This window comes from Amblyraja radiata, chromosome 8 (assembly GCF_010909765.2).
Source record: "Amblyraja radiata isolate CabotCenter1 chromosome 8, sAmbRad1.1.pri, whole genome shotgun sequence".
Lineage (NCBI taxonomy): Eukaryota > Metazoa > Chordata > Chondrichthyes > Rajiformes > Rajidae > Amblyraja > Amblyraja radiata.
Genome location: NC_045963.1, coordinates 69,248,500 through 69,271,573, shown reverse-complemented (window position 1 = coordinate 69,271,573; position 23,074 = coordinate 69,248,500). Strand labels below are relative to the sequence as shown.

The window sequence follows — 23,074 nt, the reverse complement described above, 5'->3', positions numbered from 1 at the left end:
TAGATAGCTAGCTGACTTTTGTGGGCAGGGATTCGGTTTTTGTTTTGTTTAGAGATGCAGCATGGTTTAATATAGCTGAAAGTAGTGGTGTCTGAAGATGTGGGAAATGTATCTAATTGGCCTGGATAAATATTAAGTAGCCATATCAAATTGAATGACTGTTACTTTTTGTGGATTGTACTTTATCTTTTAATGGACTAAATTTGATATATTGTAACCATTTTACAATGAATGTTTCATGCTTGGATGGGTGTTCGGACTCGTATCCATAATGATGGTACCTTGTCCCTATGAAATGAAAACTTAAACCAACAAATCTGTCCGGCAATGGATATTTTTGATTTATGGCTTTAATCATGATTGTGCTGTTTCTGTTAAATCTTCCTTAACGAACATTAGCAGTGGCAGGAAATATACACACACCATGATTGAGGTGCCCCAATATGGTTATACTGGTGTCAAATTGCCATTTTCCTCATGCTGGTAGAGAAAGATGCTGTGAAGCCGGGACCAATCATCCACCTTTCAACTCTACAAAAACAAACCTATTTTAAGTTATAGGGCTGCACTGAAATGGTTCCAGGAGTGCATGGGATTGTCTAAACAGCCCAACACTATTCTAATATGGCAACCACCAATCTTTGGGTCCTCTACAGCCAAGGAAGATTAGACTTTTTTTTGTAACTCATGATCCATCAGTATTACATTTAAAAAAATATTTTTTTAGTGAGGAAGCACCATCAACTTTAAACATCAATTTTAGGACATTCCTGACTTTATGTGTGAATGAATGTTCATTGTAAGTGAGGCTTTACTTGTGAATGACCATTCTAAATAGTACAAATAAAACGTGCAAAAAGTAATACACAAATGTTCTTTGTTTTCAAATTCAAACAAAACATGTTTAAAAATATTAACTCTGGGCCATACTTTGTCTCTGACTGAGACAGTAATTAAAAATACAAAACTGGAATTATTCCAGGACAATGTTTTGATAATTACATAAACTATACGGTCTTAATTAGATCACTTGAAACTTGAGAGCATTTCAGAAATATTTCAAAGAAACCATGAAGCTTATGGAAATGGTGTTTTGTAATAATCAACCCGTTTTCTTATTCATACACAAGTTGTTCATGGTATAGTTGAACGAAACAGCTCGCATGTTTATTGGGTTCTGCTATATTTATGAATGTACCACACTACTGCTTTATCTAGTTGAGAGAAAGTATGAGAGATAATGGACATTTAAAATCTTGCCTAAATGCAATAGATGGCATTTCTTCCTTAAGCAAAGACACAATACAATATTAACATTTGCATACATCTCCAATGTGTGTAAAAAAAACATGCTAGTATGCACTTCCCACTGGAGATGGTTCTTAATAAAAGTCCAAAGAGCCTTACAACCATGACATTGAACAAACATTTCAACACCAAAAGAAAAGCTGACAACATAAAATCTTTTGCTGTACTTGTGCTATCAAATATATTTCATCTATTACACACGATAAATTAAATCTCACACAAATCTTTATTTAATCTGCATACATACAGTGCATCACCAAGACTCATCTGCAAGAGTAAAACTAATCAAACATTTCCTGGTTAAGCTGTGGCTCTTGGGCCCATAGAATGCTATACCTCAAATTTATCATGAAGTCATAACTTAGTATTTATGCACATACTGAATCATTGGGACAGATTTACAATCAAACAAAAATATTACCAATGATCCTTTAATTTCTCCCTCAATGCTCGTCTTTATTATAGATTTCCCAAGAACCACAGCTTAAAGCTATTCAATATCTTCAGGCCTAACCGGGTGAGGAAGAGGAATTATTGATTTCTTCTCTTTATCTCTTGATAAGGCCTTTCTCATATCTATGAGAGAAATGAAAAATCAAGATTATGGTCACAATAATTGCAATCATTTAAAAATTATAACACAATTCAAGTGCAATATTCACTTACAAATTGTGGTTTACATGTTGTACTTCCAAGGTGCGATACATAAAATTTACCACTAGTAACCCATTAACTCACAGCAAAGTAACTCAGAAAGTAATCAACACAATTCCACCAATGATGACCCAAAACTACAACTTAGTTGACTTTTATTTTAACCTGTAAGATTTAAAGAAGTTTATAATCATACCATAAGCATCTTCATCAGGTTCTCCGTTGCTAGCTGAGTAGTACTCTATCACAGTCCTGTACACACTGTAGCCAAGCTGTTTGTACATGTTCACAGCCACTTGATTGGATACTCGTACAAATAGATCCACAAAGAATCCTCCTTTTCTTTAGAAAGGAAGCACAATGTTCATTTGTCCTTGATAACATATATTATACTAGACTAAGTGGACCCGTTGGGTCCCAGCATCACACAGTCATCCAACTGGTCATCCAACGCAATATTCCACCTCTCCACCAATTCTAATATTGTTGGGGGGGGGGGCTTTCTGGATGTTGGGTATGGGTGTTGTGGGCTGAAGGGACTGGTTTCCAGAGGGCTAGTATGCAAATTGTGCGCCAAATGGATTCTTGGGCTGGCGTCTCAGTCAATCAAGCCTGTTGTGCTGGCAACTCACTCACTCATGGCTGGTGGGCTGGTAGTTGACTCACGGCTAATCCTTGAAATTCTATTTCAAGCAGGGTATAAGGCCACCAAATTCAAGTGCAGTTTCTTACCACTTCTAGCAGGGTGCAAGGCCACCAAATTCAAGTGCAGTTTCATACCATTTGAAGTAGGGTGCAAAGCCACTAAAGACCGCGAGTCGTGACCTCTCCCTCCTCCATCTTGCAGACTGAGCCACACCCACATTTCCGGGTTTTATAACCCCTCCCCTCCCCCCCCACCGGAAAAGGTGTGGCTTTCATGGAGTGATTGACAGGAGAGAGATTTTCAACATTTTTAAAAAACTAATAACACTTTTATTTTTCATTGATGGGAAGAATTCTCTGCACCTGCTCAGCGGAGGGGGACTGAGTAAGATGGCCAAAAATCACAGCAGTAAGTGGTAGTGTTTTTATCTAAAATCAATATACAGTGCAAACAGGAAGTAAGTGCATTTACAGTAGTGCCTTTTAACTTCAAGCCAAAGCACCAAAGCCACCATTTGCAGTAAGTAGTGCATTTCAACTTCATGCCACCATTTGTAGTAAGTGGTGCCTTTCAACTTCAAGCCAATGCACCCACGCCACCATTTGCAGTAAGTGGTGTATTTCAACTTCAAACCGTACCCAAGCCACACCCAAGCCATCATTTGCAGTAAGTAGTGCCTTTCAACTTCAAGTCAAAGCTCCCAAGCCACCATTTGCAGTAATAGTGCCTTTCAACTTCATGCCACCATTTGCAGTAAGTGGTGTCTTTCAACTTCAAGCCACACCCAATCCACCATTTGCAGTAATAGTGCCTTTCAACTTCATGCCACCATTTGCAGTAAGTGGTGTATTTCAACTTCAAGCCACACCCAAGCCATCATTTGCAGTAAGTAGTGCCTGTCCACTTCAAAGCTCCCAAGCCACCATTTGCAGTAAGTGGTGTATTTCAACTTCAAGCCACACCCAAGCCACCATTTGCAGTAAGTAGTGCCTTTCAACTTCAAGCCAAAGCAACCAAGCCACCATTTGCAGTAATAGCACCTTTCAACTTCAAGCCAAAGCAACCAAGCCACCATTTGCAGTAATAGTGCCTTTCAACTTCAAACCAAAGCTCCCAAGCCACCATTTGCAGTAAGTAGTGCCTTTCAACTTCAAGCCACCATTTGCAGTAAGTAGTGCCTTTCAACTCCAAGCCAATGCACCCACACCCCCATTTGCAGTAAGTAATGCATTTTAACTTCAAGCCAAAGCAACCAATCAATCAATCCAGCATTTGCAGTAAGTGGTGTCTTTCAACTTCAAGCCACACCCAAGCCATCATTTGCAGGAAGTAGTGCCTTTCAACTTCAAGTCAAAGCTCCCAAGCCACCATTTGCAGTAAGTAAGCCTTTCAACTTCATGCCACCATTTGCAGTAAGTGGTGTCTTTCAACTTCAAGCCACACCCAAGTCACCATTTGCAGTAAGCCAAGCCACCATTTGCAGTAAGTAGTGCCTTTCAACCTCATGCCACCTTTTGCAGTAAGTAGTGCCTTTCAATTTCAAGACCCACCCAAGCCAACCGGGGGGGGGGCGGGGGCTTTCTGGAGCGCTGGTATTAACCATTTTAGAACCAATAGACTTTTTTTTGCAAGCTTTAGAACCAATAGACATTTTTTGCAAGCTTTAGAACCAAGACATATTTTTGCAAGCTTAGAACCAATAGACATTTTTTTTCCACCTTTAGAACCAATAGAGATATTTTTTACCAGCTTTAGAACCAAGAGACATTTTTGCAAGCTTTAGAACCAATAGACATTTTTTTTGCAAGCTTTAGAACCAATAGACATTGTTTTGCAAGCTTTAGAACCAATAGACATTGTTTTGCAAGCTTTAGAACCAATAGACATTATTTGCAAGCTTTAGAACCAAGACATTTTTTTGCAAGCTTTAGAACCAAGACATATTTTTGCAAGCTTAGAACCAATAGACATTTTTTTTCCACCTTTAGAACCAATAGAGATATTTTTACCAGCTTTAGAACCAAGAGACATTTTTGCAAGCTTTAGAACCAATAGACATTTTTTTTGCAAGCTTTAGAACCAATAGACATTGTTTTGCAAGCTTTAGAACCAATAGACATTGTTTTGCAAGCTTTAGAACCAATAGACATTATTTGCAAGCTTTAGAACCAAGACATTTTTTTGCAAGCTTTAGAACCATTAGACATTTTTTGCAAGCTTTAGAACCAATAGAGACACTTTTTACAAGCTTTATAACCAATAGATACATTCTGCAAGCATTTTAGAACCACTAAGGGCACTTACATTTGAGTAGACATGTGTTCAGTGTTATTCACAGCTCAGAGAAACGTGACCCTCTGCCTTCCTCCATATTGAAGAGACTGTGTGGCACACCACTTCCTGGTTTTATAGTCCCTCCCCCCTGTCGCCAGCGGGGGCAGCAGAAAGAATGGGGAATTTTGTAAAAACATTAATATCTCTGTCATTTTTAATCAACGGGGAAAATCCTCGGCACACATGCGGCGGAGGGGGGCTCTGAGCAAGGTGGCCAAAAATGACGGCCGTAGGTGGCGGCGTTCTCTCGGAAATCCCAGCACAGATGGCCAAAACCGGTCAAGAACTGACTTTTAGTAATATAGATATATACTACACATAGTACTAAAACACATATACCAACCTTTCAGATATCTCCTCCAACAGTTCCATCAGTTTAGCTGCTAATCCCAAACGTCTGAATTCTGGAGCTACAGATAATGCTGTTACATGTCCATGCCATTCTTCTCTTGCCACTGATCCTTCAGCTTTCCCCATTACTTAAAATAAGAAAGAACCAGAATCATCATTCAGTCATCAAACATTTATGCTAGGTGCAAAACGATATTACCTCAAACTGCACCATTTTCAATGATAAGATTCAAGAGTTTCAAGAGAGTTTATTGTCATGTGTCCCTGATAGGACAATGAAATTCTTGCTTTGCTGATCTGACTACAGAACAGACCAGTGTGTCCATATACCGTTATATAAATATATACACACATGAATAAATAAACTGATAAATTGCAAATAACAGATAATGGGCTATTAATGTTCAGAGTTTTGTCCAAGCCAAGTGTAATAGCCTGATAAGAAGGTAGTAGACACAGCAAATAGTTATTTAAAACCAAAATATCTTGAAAACACTCAGCAAGTCAGGCTGCATCTTTGGTAGGAGAGATGGAGTTAATGTTTTGGGTTAGAATGGCTCTGACAGTCTTCGACTTGATATGTTAACTTTGTTTCTTTTTCCACAGATGCTGTCTGGCATATAGAGTGCTTCCAGCATTTTCAGTTTTTTTGTTTTAAGTTTCCAACATTTGCACTTTATGAACTTGCAGTCTTCTGCTGAATGCATTGTCATATATTTTAGAGTGATCCAAACTGCCCATGAATGTTTCTCTATGCATGTTCTCCAAACACAAAACAGGATTTCAAACATCTGCATTCAGCTCTGCTCACCTGCCTTGTATCCAGTAGAGAATTTGCTAAATTTAAGAATAAATGAGATAGTCATTCATGTTCAAACCGTGTCACATAACACCAATTTATTTTGACCCTTATGTTTAAGCTATATCCATGCAATCAAAAGGCATCCTTAGCATCAGCCTTCCAGTTTTCAAGAAAACTAGACCAAGTGGGACCCGTTAGGTCCCTGCCACAAGGGAGGCCTGGTCCCCCAACGCAACCCGTTCTCCCAACGCAATACTCAACCACTCACCCATAGCCCCCACGGGAGGCCTGGTCCTCCAATGCAACCCGTCCCCCAACGCAAGATTCCACCAGTCACCCGTACCTCCAACGCAATATTGCACCACTCACCCATTGCCCCCAATTGTGCAGGTCGGCTCATTTAAAGGAAATATGAATGGTTGGGAATGGTACAATGCAAGCATAATTGCACAAATGTCAAATGCATTATGTCATTTGTACTACCATTTGTAGCTTATCAGAGATTTCAATATTTTCAATTCATTTTTGATCCTATTTGGGCCCATGAACGCAATTTATGTAGTCGCAACTAAGAATTTAATTGTTCCGTTTCGGCACAGACAACAGTAAACACTTGTAACCATGGACATTTCTAAAAATAAAAAGATCCGAAAGAAATTGCAGCGAATCGCAGCCCAAACCATCACACAAACCAACCTCCCTTCTATTGAATCCATTTATACCTCCCGCTGCCTCGGCAAGGCCAGCAGCATAATGAAGGACAAGTAGCACCCTGGCCACTCCCACTTCTCCCCTCTCCCGTCAGGTATAGGTGTGAATACTCACACCTTCAGATTCAGGGACAGTTTCTTCCTAGCTGTTGCCATGCAACTGAATCATCCTACCACAACTGGAGAGCAGTGCTTATTAATATTTTATTTTATTAGAAGTAAGTACAATCGTATGGCACCAAAGTGCCTAATATATATTTGCATAATACATTTTATGTACAACTTCTTATTTTTTTTTTGCTATATTAAAGAAAGATTAGAATAAGAAAAATAAATTAAATAGTAAAGGATAGAAAAGCGTGAGATATATTATAGTGTGTGAAGTAAAAGAAGAAAGACGAATGAGCAAAGAAAGTTGAGGAAAAGAAAATAGAAAAAAGAGAATAAGACAAAGGAAAAAAAGAAAAAAGAAAAAGAAGAAAAAAAAGAGATCATTGTTTATAATCTTGACCAACCCTCGTCCTGGCCCGAAACAGTTATTTTTTACAATTGTGTTGCACCATATGATTCCAAGAAGACGACAAATGGAGACCAACTTGTTATGAATTGGTCTGATTTATCCATTAGGAGGAATCGCATTTCCTCAAGATGTGCGGTGTCCAACATATTTGCAATCCACATTTTAAGCGTTGGTATTGATGTATTTTTCCAAAATTTGCTATTATTAAACCATAGTTAAAAAATAAATTTTGAGATGTGTTCAATTTATTCCCATCTTCCATTACTCCAAATATAATCATTTCAGTATTAGGTTCCATTCTTATCTTGAAAAATTTTGTAAATATTTTGAAAATATCACTCCAAAATCTATAAAGTTTTGTGCAGGAGACTAAGGAGTGTGTTATAGTTGCGTTTTGGGATAGACATTTATCACAAATGGGGGATATATTTGGATAAAATTTGTTCAATCTTGTTTTTGAATAATATAATCTATGTAAAAATTTTAATTGAATTAGATTATGTCTTACATTAATCGAACATTTGTGAATATATATCAAATACTTTTCCCATGTAACCTTCGTAATTTTTATCATTAATTCCCGTTCCCACTCTTCTCTAAGTACCTCTGTCGATGGTAGGTCTATATTTAGAATACTATTATATAAATATGATATTAATTTTTGTGAGTCAGCTTCAATATTCATTGCTTCTTCCAATAATTCAGGAGTTATTTTTTGATATCCTTGTATATATTTTTTCATGAAATCGCAAATCTGAAGATATTTAAAATATTGGTTGTTTTTCCGTTTAAATTTTAATTGTAATTGTTGGAATGATAGTAGGTTTCCCATTTCGTACATATCCCCGATCCTTCTAATTCCGAGACTTTCCCATTGGTTATATGTTTTATCAATAAGAGATGGTTTAAATAAAGGGTTATTCGCTATTGGCATTAACAATGATAAATTTCTTAATTTTAAAGATAATTTTATTTGTTTCCAAATTCTTATTGTACCATATATAATTGGGTTCTTCTTATATATTGTGTTATTCATTTTTTTCGGAGAGAAGAGGATCGTTCCTATATTACAAGGATGACAATCCTCTTTCTCCATTTTTATCCATTCTGTCTGTTGGGTAGAACTATCCAGCCAATAAATTATATTCTTAATATGCACTGCCCAGTAATAATACATAAAATTCGGAAGTGAAAGTCCCCCAACTTCTTTTGGTTTACATAAGTGTTTTTTTGTAATTCTATGTGATCTATAGTCCCAAATAAAATTAGTAATATTAGAGTCTAATTTTTTTTTTTAATATTTTGGTATATATACCGTTATATACTGAAACAGGTATAGTAATTGTGGTAGGAAGATCATTTTATTGCATTTATTCTACCTAATAATGATAAAGGAAGTGTTTTCCAAAATTTAATCAGCGTATTAAGTTTATTTAATAAAGGTATGAAATTAGCGTTGAATAATGCTTTATATTTTCTAGTAATCTGAATACCCAAATATTTAAATTTTTCTGTTGCGATTTTAAAGGGGAACTTCAATAAGTGTGTAGGTTCTTGAGGTTTTAATGTCGTGATTTCACTTTTATTCCAGTTTATTCTATATCCAGAAAAATAATTTAATAATAATAAATTTGGTATGCTCGTTTGTGACTTTGTAATATATAAGAGTATATCGTCTGCATATAATTAGATTTTATTCTTTGAGTCCCTGGTATTATAGCCCTGAATATTCGGATGAATTCTTATACTTTCAGCCAGGGGTTCTATCATAAGGGCAAATAGCAGGGGTGATAACGCACATCCCTGCCTATTACCCCTTGATAGTTGAAATTTTTGAGATAACAAAATTCTTGCCATCGGTTTATCATACAATAATTTTACCCATGTTATAAAATTCTCTCCCATATTAAATTTTTGTAGTACTTTATATAAGTATTGCCACTCTACCTGATCAAATGCTTTCTCTGCATCCAAAGAAATAATTGATATATCTTCTTCCTCTACTTTATGCGAGTACATTATATTAAACAGACGTCTCAAATTATTAAATGAGTATCTTTTGGGTATAAACACCATGCCGGTGTAACATCACTCCCTGACGAGCTCAATGCGTTTTACGCACGCTTTGACAGGGAGAATACTGATGTGCCTTCCCAATCCCCCATTCGCTGTGATGGCATTTCAGTGTCAGTCACAGAGGTCGATGTCAGGAAATCCTTCAGAGGGGTGAACCCCCGAAAAGCACCTGGAGCTGATGGTATACCCGGCCGTGTTCTAAAAACCTGTGCGGACCAACTGGCGGGAGTTTTTACGGACATTTTCAACCTCTCACTTCTGAGGTCTGAGGTCCCCACCTGCTTTAAAAGGGCATCAATTATATATAGGGCCCAAGAAGAGTAAGGTGACGTGCCTCAATGACTATCGACCAGTGGCACTAATGCCGGTGGTGATGAAGTGCTTTGAGAGGTTGATCATGGAGCAAATCAACTCCTACATCGACAAAAACCTGGACCCACTGCAGTTCGCGTACCGCCACAACAGATCAACGGTGGATGCGATCTCGCTGGCCCTCCACTCCGCACTGGACCACTTGGACAACAAAAACTCATATGTCAGGCTGTTATTCATTGATTACAGCTCGGCATTTAACACAATCATCCCCTCCAAACTGGTTACCAAACTCGCAGAACTGGGTCTCTGCGCATCCCTCTGCAACTGAATCCTCGACTTCCTCGTCCACAGACCACAGTCTGTTCGTATTGGTGGAAATGTGTCAGCCTCAATAACAATCAGCACGGGAGCACCTCAAGGCTGCGTGCTCAGCACCCTGCTGTACTCACTCTATACCCATGACTGCGTAGCGAACCACAGTGCGAACTCCATCATCAAGTTCGCTGACGACACCACTATTGTGGGGCGTATCACTGATGGGGATGAATCAGAGTACAGAAGAGAGATCGAGCAACTGTCCATATGGTGCCAGCGCAATAACCTGGCCCTCAACACCAGCAAAACCAAGGAACTGATTGTGGACTTTGGAAGGAGTCGGAGGGGGACCCACAGCCCCATTTATATCAACGGTTGAAAGGGTCAAGAACTTCAAATTCCTGGGCGTGCACATCTCTGTAGATCTTTCCTGGTCCGAGAACACTAACGCAATTATGAAAAAACTCATCAGCGCCTCTACTTCCTGAGAAGATTACGGAGAGTCGGATTGTCAAGGAAGACTCTCTCTAACTTCTACAGGTGCACAGTCAAGAGCATGCCGGTTGCATCGTGGCTTGGTTCGGCAATTTGAGCGCCCTGGAGAGGAAAAGACTACAAAAAGTAGTAAACACTGCCCAGTCCATCATCGGCTCTGACCTTCCTTCCATCGAGGGGATTTATCGCAGTCACTGCCTCAAAAAGGCTGGCAGTATCATCAAGGACCCACACCATCCTGGCCACACACTCATCTCCCTGCTACCTTCAGGTAGAAGGTACAGGAGCCTGAAGACTGCAACAACCAGGTTCAGGAATAGCTACTTCCCCTCAGCCATCAGGCTATTAAGCCTGGCTCGGACAAAACTCTGATTATTAGCAACCACTTTCTGTTATTTGCACTACCAGTTTATTTATTCATGTGTGTATATATTTATATCATGGTATATGGACACATTTATCTGTTTTGTAGTAAATGCCTACTATTTTCTGTGTGCTTAAGCAAAGCAAGAATTTCATTGTCCTATACAGGGACACATGACAATAAACTCACTTGAACTTGAACTTGATCAGGGTTTATCAATTTACTAATATATTTGCTTAATCTTCTTGCTAAAGTCTTTGCTAAGATTTTCTGATCTGTATTTAAAAGTGATATAGCTCTGTATGAGCCCGGAACGTCTAAATCTTTATCTTTTTTTGGAATAAGCGTAATAGTTGATTCTGTTAGTGTTTCAGGTAGTTTGTTTTCTTTAAAAGCATGGGAATATAAATTAAATAAATAAGGGGTCGTTATCTCATGAAATTTTTTATAAAATTCATTACTAAAACCATCTGGTAAGTGTCTTACCATCTTACCATTTTTCAACGATTTTATTGTTTCACCTATTTCTTTAATTGTAATTTGAGCTCCAAGTTCCTCTTGTTCCAAAAGGTCCAATTTTGGAAGATTACAGTTATCTAAAAAAAATTTAATTTTACTATTTTCTATTTTAATTTTAGTTGTATATAAGTTTTGGTAAAATTGAGCAAATCTATTATTAATATCTTTAGGTAGAATTAGTAATTCACCTTTCTCTGATTTAATTTTGGTTATAGTATTTTCCTTTTCTTGTTTTTTCAATTGGCGAGCTATAAGCTTATGTGGTTTGTCACCAAACTCAAAATGTTCCTGTTTTGTAATTTGGAATAGTCTTATTACTCTTGCCGATAAAATTCGATTAAGTTTAAATTTCAGTAATATTATCTTATTGTGTTTATCTGTCGTGGAATCTTTAGCATTATCTAACTCTAACTCTCTGATTTCTTGTTCTAACAACATTTGTTCTGTCTCATTCTTTTTATTTTGAAAACTTTGATATGAAATTATAATTCCTCTCATAAATGCCTTAAAAGTTTCCCATAATAAAGAAGGCGAAGTGCCTGGTGTATCATTTGTATCGAAAAAAAATTTCATTTGTTGTTTTAAATATTGATAGCCTTGCACGTCATTTAAAATATGTGTATTAAACCTCCAAAAAGATTTTTTATCCGGCATTCCCTCAAATTTTACTGAAAATGTCAACGGAGAGTGATCTGAGATACTACTAATGTGGTATGTTGGATTGTTTGTATATGGCATTAATTTCATATCCACTAAAAAATAATAAATTCTTGAATAAGTTTTATGTACCGAAGAGTAAAACGAGTATTCCCTTAGCAGATCTCCATACATCTATTATATTAGTATTTTTTATAATATGTATTTAGAAGTTCGCTAGTCTTAGATTTTAAATTACTCCTCCTTTGTTTTGCTGATTTATCTAGATATGAATCTAAAACACAATTAAAGTCACATTATCACATTTTTGTAATTAAACTCTGATATTATGTCTATATTTTTATCAATAAATTGGGGGTTGTCAAAATTCGGAGCGTAAATATTTATCAAAGTTAGTGGGGTTGCATAAATTTCTCCTGAAACTATAATATACCTTCCCTCTTTATCTGATATAGTATTCTTTAATTTAAAAGGAATACCTTTTCTAATAAGAATAGCCGTACCCCTAGATTTAGAAGTAAATGAGGAGTAGTATGTTTGGCCTATCCACTTCGCCTTTAATCTCATTTGTGTTTGTTGTTTCATGTGTGTTTCTTGCAAAAACATTATGTCGCTTTTCAAAGATTTTAGTTGGGCAAAATTTTACCGCTCTTTATTGGTTCATTGGCACCCCTTATATTCCAGCTACAAAATGTAATTCCTCCATTCTTTATTTGTCTATCGTCTTGCAGTGCTTAACTACTTTGGTGCCTCTTTGGTGATCCCCGGACTATCCTTGATCAGACTTTGTTGTCTTTACCCTGAACTAAACGTTATTCCCTTATCCTGTATCTATACACTGTAAATTGCTCGATTGTAATAATGTATTGTCTTTCTGCTGACTGGATAGCACACAACAAAAGCTTTTCACTGTACCTCGATACACGTGACAATAAACGGAACTGAAATACAGGTCAGGACTTGCAATAGTACAGTAATACAGAACTTAATTACAATGTTAATGTGCAAATATAAAGTGCTGGAAATTTAGATCTAATTTTGCAATGAATTTGAAGTACACTAGATACTTACTGTATCCCATCAACTCTCCTCCTGGTGCTTCAGCGACAATAAAATATTCTGGCCAATGAGCCAAATACTGAAGGTAGAAGGGAATTCCATACTGTGAATTACTTAAGGAAAGTAATAAAATCCTAATAAAAAGTCAGTAGTTTCAACACTACAAGTTGGCATTCAATATAAATCGAATAGAATAAATGTTATTAGACATGTATACATACAAGGAATTTGCCTTGGTGCTACGATATTCAGTGGACAATTAAAAAATAAAACTTAATTTAAACCTGTGAACGAAATAAAATACCAGAGCAAAATGAGGCTACAAACTTTTGGCTGTTGAGTAGAGCTACAACTCGTGGAAAAAATATGTTTTTATGTCTGGCTGTGGAGGCTTTGACAGTCCGGAGTCGCCTCCCAGAAGGAAGTAATTCAAAGAGTTTGTGGGCAGGGTGAGAGGGGTCAGAGATGATCTTACCCGCTCACTTCCTGGCCCTTGCTGTGTACAGTTCGTCAATGGGAAGAAGGTTGCCGCCACAACCTTCTCGGTTGATCGAACGATGCGCTGCAGCCTCTGGATGTCATGCTTGGTGGCTGAGCCAAACCAGCCCATGATGGAGAAGGTGAAGACAGATTCTATGATGGCAATATAAAACTGGGCCATCATTGCCTGTGGCAGATTGTGATTTCTCAGCTGCTGCAGGAAATACATCCTTTGTTTGGCCTTTTTGACTGTGGAGTCGATGGTGCCCCCCCCCCCCCACACATTTTAGGTCACTGGAGATGATGGTTCCAAGGAACTTAAAAGATTCCACAGATGTGACTGTGGTGCTGTTGATGGTGAATGGCAGGAGAGGAGGGGAGGCTCTCCTAAAGTCTACAATCAATTCCACAGTCTTAAGAGCATTAAGCTCCAGGTTGTTGCAATGGCACCAGGACGCCAGCTGTGTCACTTCCTGCCTGTAGGCAGATTCATCCCCATCCTGGATCAGTCCAATCAGGGTTGTGTTGTCTGCAAACTTGAGAAGCTTGACAGAGGTGTCTGTGCAGGTGCAGACGTTGATGTAGAGAGAGTAAAGGGGAGGAGAGAGTACGCAGCCTTGCGGTGCTCCAATGCTAAGGGTCTGCGGGTCCGAGATGTGCTTTACCAGCCTCATATGCTGGTTCCTATCTGTCAGGAAGTTGGTGATCCACTGACAGAGGGGTTCAGACACAGTCAACTGGGAGAGTTTGGAGTGTGGTAGCTCTGGCACAATGGTGTTAAATGCAGAGCTAAAATCCACAAACAAAATCCTTGCATTGGTCCCCTGACAGTCTAGGTGCTGGAGGATGAAGAGTCAAGAGTGTTTTATTGTCATGTGTCCGAGATAGAACAATGAAATTCTTACTTGCTGCAGCACAAGGCTTACTCCTTATTCTTAAACTGTGCCCCCTGGTTCTGGTCTCCCGCAATAAAGCCAAATAAATTGCAGCATGTTGTTGTAACACAATTTTAAAAGGAGTTTGATGAGTATTAGGGTCTTAAATCTGAATGAAGCAAACTGCAAAGTCATGAGGCGGAAATGTGCTGAGGTAGATTGGGGAAACTACATTTAAATGCATGACAGTAAATCAGCAATGGGTGACTTTTAAAGAATGAATGCATGATTTATCGATATTACTAAAAGTCTGATATTGACCACTTCCTGTTGCTCTGTATATTGATTTTAGAAAAAATGCTGCCACTTCTCCTTAATCAAACTCCTTAAGAAAACTGGCAGGGAACATAAAAACTGACTGCAAAAGTTTTTATAGATATGTGAAGAGAAAAAGATTAGTTAAAACAAATGTAGGTCCCTTGCAGTCAGAAACAGGCGAATTGATCATGGGGAACAAGGACATGGCAGACCACGTGAATAACTACTTTGGTTCTGTCTTCACTAAGGAAGACATAAATAATCTGCCGGAAATAGCAAGGGACCAGGGGTTAAATGAGATGGAGGAACTGAGTGAAATCCAGGTTAGCCGGGAAGTGGTGTTAGGTAAATTAAATGGATTAAAGGCCGATAAATCCCCAGGTCCATATAAGTTGCATCCCAGAGTACTTAAGGAAGTAGCCGCACAAATAGTGGATGCATTAGTGATAATTTTTCAAAACTCTTTAGATTCTGGAGTAGTTCCTGAGGACTGGAGGGTAGCTAATGTAACCCCACTTTTTAAAAAGGGAGGGTGAGAGAAAACGGGGAATTACAGACCAGTTAGTCTCACATCGGTGGTGGGGAAAATTCTGGAGTCAGTTACTAAATATGGGATAGCAGCACATTTGGAAAGTGGTGAATGCATTGGACAAAGTCAGCATGGATTTATGAAAGGTAAATCATGTCTGACGAATCTTATAGAATTTTTCGAGGATGTAACTAGTAGAGTGGATAAGGGAGAACCAGTGGATGTGTTATATCTGGACTTTCAGAAGGCTTTCGACAAGGTCCCACATAAGAGATTAGTATACAAACTTAAAGCACACGGTATTGGGGGTTCAGTATTGATGTGGATAGAGAACTGGCTGGCAGACAGGAAGCAAAGAGTAGGAGTAAACGGGTCCTTTTCACAATGGCAGGCAGTGACTAGTGAAGTACTGCAAGGCTCAGTGCTGGGACCCCAGCTATTTACAATATATATTAATAATCTGTATGAGGGAATTGAATGCAACATCTCCAAGTTTGCGGATGACACGAAGCTGGGGGGCAGTGTTAGCTGTGAGGAGGATGCTAGGAGGCTGCAAGGTGACTTGGATAGGTTGGGTGAGTGGGCAAATGGATGGCAGATGCAGTATAATGTGGATAAATGTGAGGTTATCCACTTTGGTGGCAAAACCAGGAAAGTAGACTATTATCTGAATGGTGGCCGATTAGGAAAAGGGGAGATGCAACGAGACCTGGGTGTCATGGTACACCAGTCATTGAAAGTAGGAATGCAGGTGCAGCAGGCAGTGAAGAAAGCAAATGGTATGTTAGCATTCATAGCAAAAGGGTTTAAGTATAAGAGCAGGGAGGTTCTACTGCAGTTGTACAGGGTCTTGGTGAGACCACACCTGGAGTATTGCGTACAGTTTTGGTCTCCTAATCTGAGGAAAGACATTCTTGCCATAGAGGGAGTACAGAGAAGGTTCACCAGACTGATTCCTGGGATGGCAGGACTTTCATATGAAGAAAGACTGGTTTGACTCGGCTTGTACACGCTAGAATTTAGAAGATTGAGGGGGGATCTTATAGAAACGTACAAAATTCTTAAGGGGTTGGACAGGCTAGATGCAGGAAGATTATTCCCGATGCTGGGGATGTCCAGAACTAGGGGTCACAGTTTAAGGATAAGAGGGAAGTCTTTTAGGAGCGAGATGAGAAAATCATTTTTTACACAGAGAGTGGTGAATCTGGGGAATTCTCTGCCACAGAAGGTAGTTGAGGCCAGTTCATTGGCTATATTTAAGAGGGAGTTAGATGTGGCCCTTGTGGCTAAAGGGATCAGGGGGTATGGAGAGAAGGCAGGGTTGGGATACTGAGTTAGATGATCAGCCATGATCATATCGAATGGCGGTGCAGGCTCGAAGGGCCGAATGGCCTACTCCTGCACCTATTTTCTATGTCTACTTACGGCCGTGGGTTTTGGCCATCTTACTGTGCAGGACAAGAGGACTTTTCCCATCGAAGAAAAATAAAAGAGTTATTAGTGTTTAAAAAATGTTGAGATTCTCTCTCCTGAAGGCCACTCCCCTTCCGGAGGGACTATAAAACCCGGATGAGTTGAGTGCCTCAGTCAGTCTCTGAAGATGGGGGAGCTGGAGGGTCACGTCTCTCAGTCTGAGCTGTGAATAACACTGAACACAAGTCGACTAAACTGTGAGTGCCTTTAATGTGGTCTGAAAATGTTGGCGGCGCGACTCACCCGTTGCAGCGGCCCCTACAGCCTGTCTTGTCTTTTTTTATTTTTTGTCTAGTTAAATGTAGTGTTGGTGTTTTTTTTAAAATACTAGATTTAAATGTGTATATGTGGGGGGCGGGGGGGGAGGGGGAAACCGTTTAAAATCTCTTCCCTGTCCGGGAGATCCGACCTTTTCCCTGTCGGGTCTCCGTTGTCGTTGGGGCCTAGCACCGTGGAGCGGCCTCCAACCTGAACGACCCGGGTGCTCGGGAGACTGCGGAGTTTGCGGAGCTGCGGACTACTCACCATCGTGGGGCTGGCCGGCCTCGGAGCGTGGGTAGCGGTGGTGACTCGCTGCTGCGACTCGACTCCTGGGGCTCGGAGGCTCCAGCAACGCAGCCGCAGGTCCGGTGGACTGGGACATCGGGAGCTCGCGGGTCCGGGGGGGAGAGAGAGACTGCTTCCCGGAGCTCCCGCAACGCGACTTCTCCATCCCGTGTCGCGGGGTTGGAACGACCTGGAGCGGGGACGTACATAGCTCGGCACAGCTTCATGGCCGTGGGACATTCCAGTGTCCGCCGGGGGCTCCAACTTTGTGACTTTTAGACTGGGAGCGGGGCCGTAAATCGCCCGGCACGGCCTAAAATGGCCGTGGGACTTGTCATCGTCTGCCTGGGGCTTGGATATCGGGAGAGACATGGAGAACAGGGGAGAGAAAATACTTTGCCTTCCATCACAGTGGGTCCACTGTGATGGATGTTTGTGTGAATTAAATTGTGTGTATGTCTAGGAAATTGTCTTTGTTTGTATGGCTGTGGAAACAGAATTTCGTTTGAGCCTCACTGAGGCTCAAATGACAATAAATTGTATTGTATTGCAAATGCTTGCTAAAAGTGTTTTTTGATTTGAAAATGCTTGCTAAAAGTGTGTTTTGGTTTGAGAGTTCTAAAGTTGCCTTGCCTAATTAAGGTTGCCTTCTCTAATTAAAGTTGCCTTGCTTAATTAAAGTTGCCTTGCTTAATTAAAGTTGCCTTGCTTAATTAAAGTTGCCTTGCTTAATTAAAGTTGCCTTGCTTAATTAAAGTTGCCTTGCTTAATTAAAGTTGCCTTGCCAAATGCAACAGGTTTGTTTTGAAAATGCGCCTTTTAACTGTGCCTTATTGAAAAGTGTGCAACCGTTTTTGGAAGGAAAAACCATGAATAAACATTTTATTAGATCAGGACTGTGTTTAATGCAAAATTGCCGCTCATTCCGTGACTTCCGCTTAGTGGAGAGGTGGCGCTGAGTGCGTCATTTCCGCATAGTGGAGAGATGGCGCTTAGTGCGTCATTTCCGCTTAGTGGAGAGGTGGCGCTGAGTGTGGAAGGCCCATATTGAAGACGCCACCCTGAACCGTTTGAGTAATTCAAGAGAGCTTACTGCTGTGTATATGGTGAGTGTGTTTGTTGAAAGTTATTTAAAGCATGTTTTTGCTGTAGCAGCAGCTGTAGGGGAGTGTTTCAGAGTAAAAATGGCTTTAAACGATTGAACATTCGGTTTAGACACAACTGTGTTCTTATTTTCAAACTTCTTACATAGAGTATATGGTTAGTAACAGGATTCAGTATGCTTACCACGTTCTGAAGTTACTTGGCATTTTAGTATTGGTGCTGTGTGTGAGGGGGTGAATTGAGGAGTGAAGGGAGGAGGGGTGACTGAGTAAACTGCCAGCGTACCAGCCATGAGTGACTGCACTGCCAGCCCACCAGCCATGAGTAAGTGAACTGCCAGCCTACCAGCCATGACTCACTGAACTGCGAGCCCAATAATCCATTCAGTCCACCCTCTCCCCCTTCAGAGTCTGTCACCTGTTTTGGGCAGAATTTCTGGCAGTTTCTCAGCTGCCAGCCTGCCAGGTCTGAGTGACTGTACTGCCAGGCCTCAGTGACTGAGCTGCCAGCCCAATAATCCATTCGGCCCACAATGTCCATACTAACCCTCTGGAAATCAGTCCCTTCAGCGCACAACACCCATACTAGCTCTCCAGAAAGCCCCCCCCGGCCACCAATATTGGAATTGGCGGAGAGGTGGAATATTGCATTGGGGGACCAGCCCTCCCGTGTGATGCTGGGACCCAACGGGCCCCACTTAGTCTAGTAAGCCATATACTTTTTCGGTAAAAAAAAAAAACAGGAAATATTGTCTGGTCATGGCTACCAAGAAGTTGCAGAAAGTATTGGCTCTGAATAGACTTCTGTTGTCAAAAATTACGGTTATCTCAAGGATTTAAGAATTCTGCTAAGGAGGAATTGACCGATTCGATATGGAAAGGGTACTATAAGATGAGAGTAGATGAGCAAGAATATTTAAAACAGATTGCATATGCAAAAAGAAAATGGTTAGCAAAAGTCAATATGGGTTCCTTACGGACCGAGATAAACAGTAGGCAACTTAAACAAATATTTGGTGCCTGTCTTAAAGGAAGACACAGAAAACCGCGCTGGAAACAGCACGAGGCTACAAATCTGGATAAATTGGGCAGCTTAAAGAATTTAGCATTAGTTCAAAATAAATCAAGTACAAGAAGAATTGATGGGACTGAAACGCTCAGTTGCAAAGTATATTCAAGAAGATCTATAGATTTTTAGGTATAAAGGGAATCAAGAGCTGTGTTAGAGCAGGATAGTTGCCATCAGGTTACAGATCAGCCATAACCCTACTGAATAGTGGAGCAGGCACGAATTGGCTTCTCCTGCTTCTGTTTCTTATATCCTCATCTCAAAATACCAGATACGCCTCAGTAAAACCAAGTGCAAGAGCAGCGGAGCAGAATATAACAATTTAACAGAACACAAAATATTATTTTTCAAACAGCACTATTTTTTGTAAATTTTTAACATTTAGTATAAAAAGAAATGATCAATGAAATAAAATTACTGGAAAGGGCTAAACAGTCCCATCAATTTGTTAGTTATATCAAGAAGCATCTTAAATGTTTGCTTTGTTCATGCAAATGTCCAATGTGAACCATGTCTATTATTTAAGAATAAAAATGTATGTTCTGTACGAACATTATTAACCAGTTTCCCCTCAATAAATCAATGGATTGTTTGTCTATTAATAAGGATACAGTTTCTGTAAGTGGATCCAAATTTCTGCAAAGCAAAATAAAAACAAATATAAGATATCCACAGCTGTGAGTATTAGTGGAGCATTTGATTAACAGTTTTATTGCATTGAATCTTTCAACAACAAAAAAATTGTTTCTATGTTTCTGAAAATGGGGGATGTGTGGTTTGGTGTTGAAATGTATCACTGAGACATTAGATTTTGTAAAAAATAAACGTTTGACAAATTTCACTAAATAAGGCATACCCTGCATACTGTACATACACTTTACTAAGATAAATTATAACAAAATCTCACCACTGTGCCATGCTCTCAGTGTATGGAGTCAGTTCTATTGTGGTCAAGTACTGGACAATGTTTACACTTGGCTTTCACCTAGGATTTACAATACAAAACCCAAATGCTTCCCTGAATTAGCAATATTTGTAGGAAAGAGCATATGAAGCCAGCAAATTGTGTTCATTATGTGCAAGCAACTGCTGTCGTCCGCTCTTAGATAGAGCGATTTTAGCCCTTTCCAAGTCAAAGCATGGACTTGGTGTTACATTCTACAGTGGCATGCCCAAAGAGGTAAACCATTCACTACCAACCTCTTTCACAGATACTTTAAGTGTCGGTACTTTAACCCACTTAGAACACATAAAAACATGAAACAGAATTCAATCAGACACTGCACTCCGACTTCTGAAAAGTTGTAAAGGCTTTATTGGCTTTATTAGTGGCATGAGATTCCAATTGGAAGCTATATCACCAGTGCCCTTTCATTCCATGGAGAGCAGCATGTTGCGAATGTCAGCAATTAATGCAATGATAATTAGCACAAAATCTCATTTTGTTACAATGAAAAGGGAAAAAGTGTTTGTAAAAAAATAACTAGGAGCGGATAACATGTGCGGACATGTAACCTATGCAACTCAAGAGCAGATTCATTGCTGCATGGAATATATAGGCAGATGGCAGTTTACTTAGCCTGGTTCAATAATAACTATGGTGAATATACAAGTCAAGCGTGTCAAATAATGTTTAATTGTCATGTGTACTGACAATGGACTAGTGATTTTTTTGCATGCAGCCGTGATTGAATGGCACAGTAGACTTCCTGGAACAAATGTCCTTATTCTATTCCTATAACTATTGAACTACAGATAATATAATATAGATAATATAATAAACAAAAAACATAATTAATTAATACTCCAATAATAGTGCAAATAAACCACCAAGTCCTTTGTTCAACCAAAGACAGTTGGTAGTTGAGGTTAGTGTGGTGTCGGAAGGAACTGCAGATGTTGGTTTACACAGAAGATAGACACAAAATGCTGGAGTAACAGCTGAATAGGCAGCATTTCTGGAGAAAAATGGGTCGCGACTGAAAACGAGACGTTTCTTCAATCTATCTTCAGTTGTTGTGAAGAAGATGTTCTTGAACCTGCTGTTCACGGTCACTGCAGCATTTTGTGATGGTCGAGACCGTCTGAAGAAGGGTCTCGACCCGAAACATCACCTATTCCTTTTCTCCAGAGATGCTGCCTGTCCCGCTGAGTTACTCCAGCATTTTGTGTCCATCGTCAGTGTAAACCAGCATCAGCAGTTCCTTGCTACACTGGTGATCACGGCTGTCAGACTCCTTGACCCTTTCCTCCTTCTCAAGAGACTTGAGATCTCAAGTCAAGTCAAGTTTATTCATCACATACACATACGAGGTGTGCAGTGAAATGAAAAGTGGCAATGCTCGCGGACTTTGTGCAAAAAGACAAACAAACAAACAAGTTAGATTTAGCTCTTAGGGCTAAAGGAATCAAGGGATATGGGGAGAAATCAGGAACAGGATACTGATTCAGGGTGATCAGCCATGATCATATTGAATGGCGGTGCTGGCTCGGGGCCGAATGGTCTACTCCTGCAGCTATGTTTTCCCGCTGGAGGAGTGAGTGTGGGCATGAGGAGGGGGGGAAGTGGATCCACCATCACCACCACTCGGCCACTGCTGCTCCCAGCCCGCTTCCATCTCCGAGGGCGAGGCGCACAGGGCGCTCAATGTGGCGCCGTCTCTGTGTGAACAGCTCCCGCGCTGCGTTACTTTCTACTCACATGTTGTTGAACCGAAACAGGTCGTCGCAGCAAAACGCGCGCAACGTTGTCATCTCGGAGTTGGCGCTCGGCCGGAAACAATCAGCTTCCCCACCGGGATTACAACCAAAACGAGCGGCTGGTACTGGCGGGGCGCGTGACGTCATCCGCCGGGCTGAGCGGCCTGACGTCAGCCCGCAGGGCCGGCAAAACGGAGTCACGTCGCCCTCAGAGCCCGCGCGTCGGCCTGAACGGAATGACGTCGTCGCGTAGCCGTGCGTCGGACTGAACAGAGTGACGCCGCCACGTGCAAAGATTATAGAGGAGTAAGATCTTTGGCCACGTGCGGCAAGAGACGTTGGCGCCAGTTGGACTGAAGGGTGAGGTGCCATCGGTCAAAGATTAAATCAATGTGTTTTTTGTTATAAGATCAAATTCATGGACTGACAATCAACATAGAAGGTACAATCTAAAGGAATGAGAGGAATAGATCCGGTAGATGCACAGTCTCTTGCCAGAGCAGGTGAATCCAGGACCAGAGGACACAAGTTCAAGGTAGCAATGTTACAAAATGTTGAGATTTAAAAAATCAAGTCTTTAATTTATCCCATCAGATAAAGCATAAAAATAAGTTTAATTTGACACCTAATTCACTTTCATATCTTCAGTATTAAAAAAGTTATGGCCATTTTCATACTCGGAAATTGGCATCTTGTTCCCTATAGGGTGATTTCACGAAAGGTCACTGGAGCGTAAATCCCCACTCACGTGACCGAAATTTTTAACTGGGGGACAAGCGTCACTTCCGGTACATGTTAGTGGATGGGAAAACACGCACTTTCACACCCGTTAAAAACATCGAAAACGGCATGGTTT

General features: G+C 40.2%; 1 protein-coding gene across 1 annotated transcript; it reads right to left on the bottom strand.

Moving 5' to 3' along the window:
- Positions 1-863: 863 nt before the first annotated feature.
- naa20 (N-alpha-acetyltransferase 20, NatB catalytic subunit) lies at positions 864-22,386 on the bottom strand. The gene is made up of 6 exons (XM_033026187.1): positions 22,220-22,386; positions 20,130-20,154; positions 13,138-13,228; positions 5,286-5,421; positions 2,159-2,304; positions 864-1,884 (listed from the first exon to the last, which is right to left on the bottom strand). Exons 1-6 carry the CDS (start codon positions 22,363-22,365, stop codon positions 1,799-1,801), a joined length of 630 nt encoding a protein of 209 aa, XP_032882078.1. The 5' UTR covers positions 22,366-22,386; the 3' UTR covers positions 864-1,798.
- Positions 22,387-23,074: the final 688 nt, after the last annotated feature.

Coding starts and splice junctions, on each gene's coding strand:
- naa20 (XM_033026187.1), bottom strand. CDS start 22,365: ATGACGTCACGCGCCCCGCCAGTACCAGCCGCTCGTTTTGGTTGTAAT. Junction 20,155..22,219: donor CTGTTTCGGTTCAACAACAT/GTGAGTAGAAAG, acceptor TTTGCTTTGCAG/AAATTTGGATCCACTTACAG. Junction 2,305..5,285: donor TTGGAGGAGATATCTGAAAG/GTTGGTATATGT, acceptor TCCTTTCTAAAG/AAAAGGAGGATTCTTTGTGG.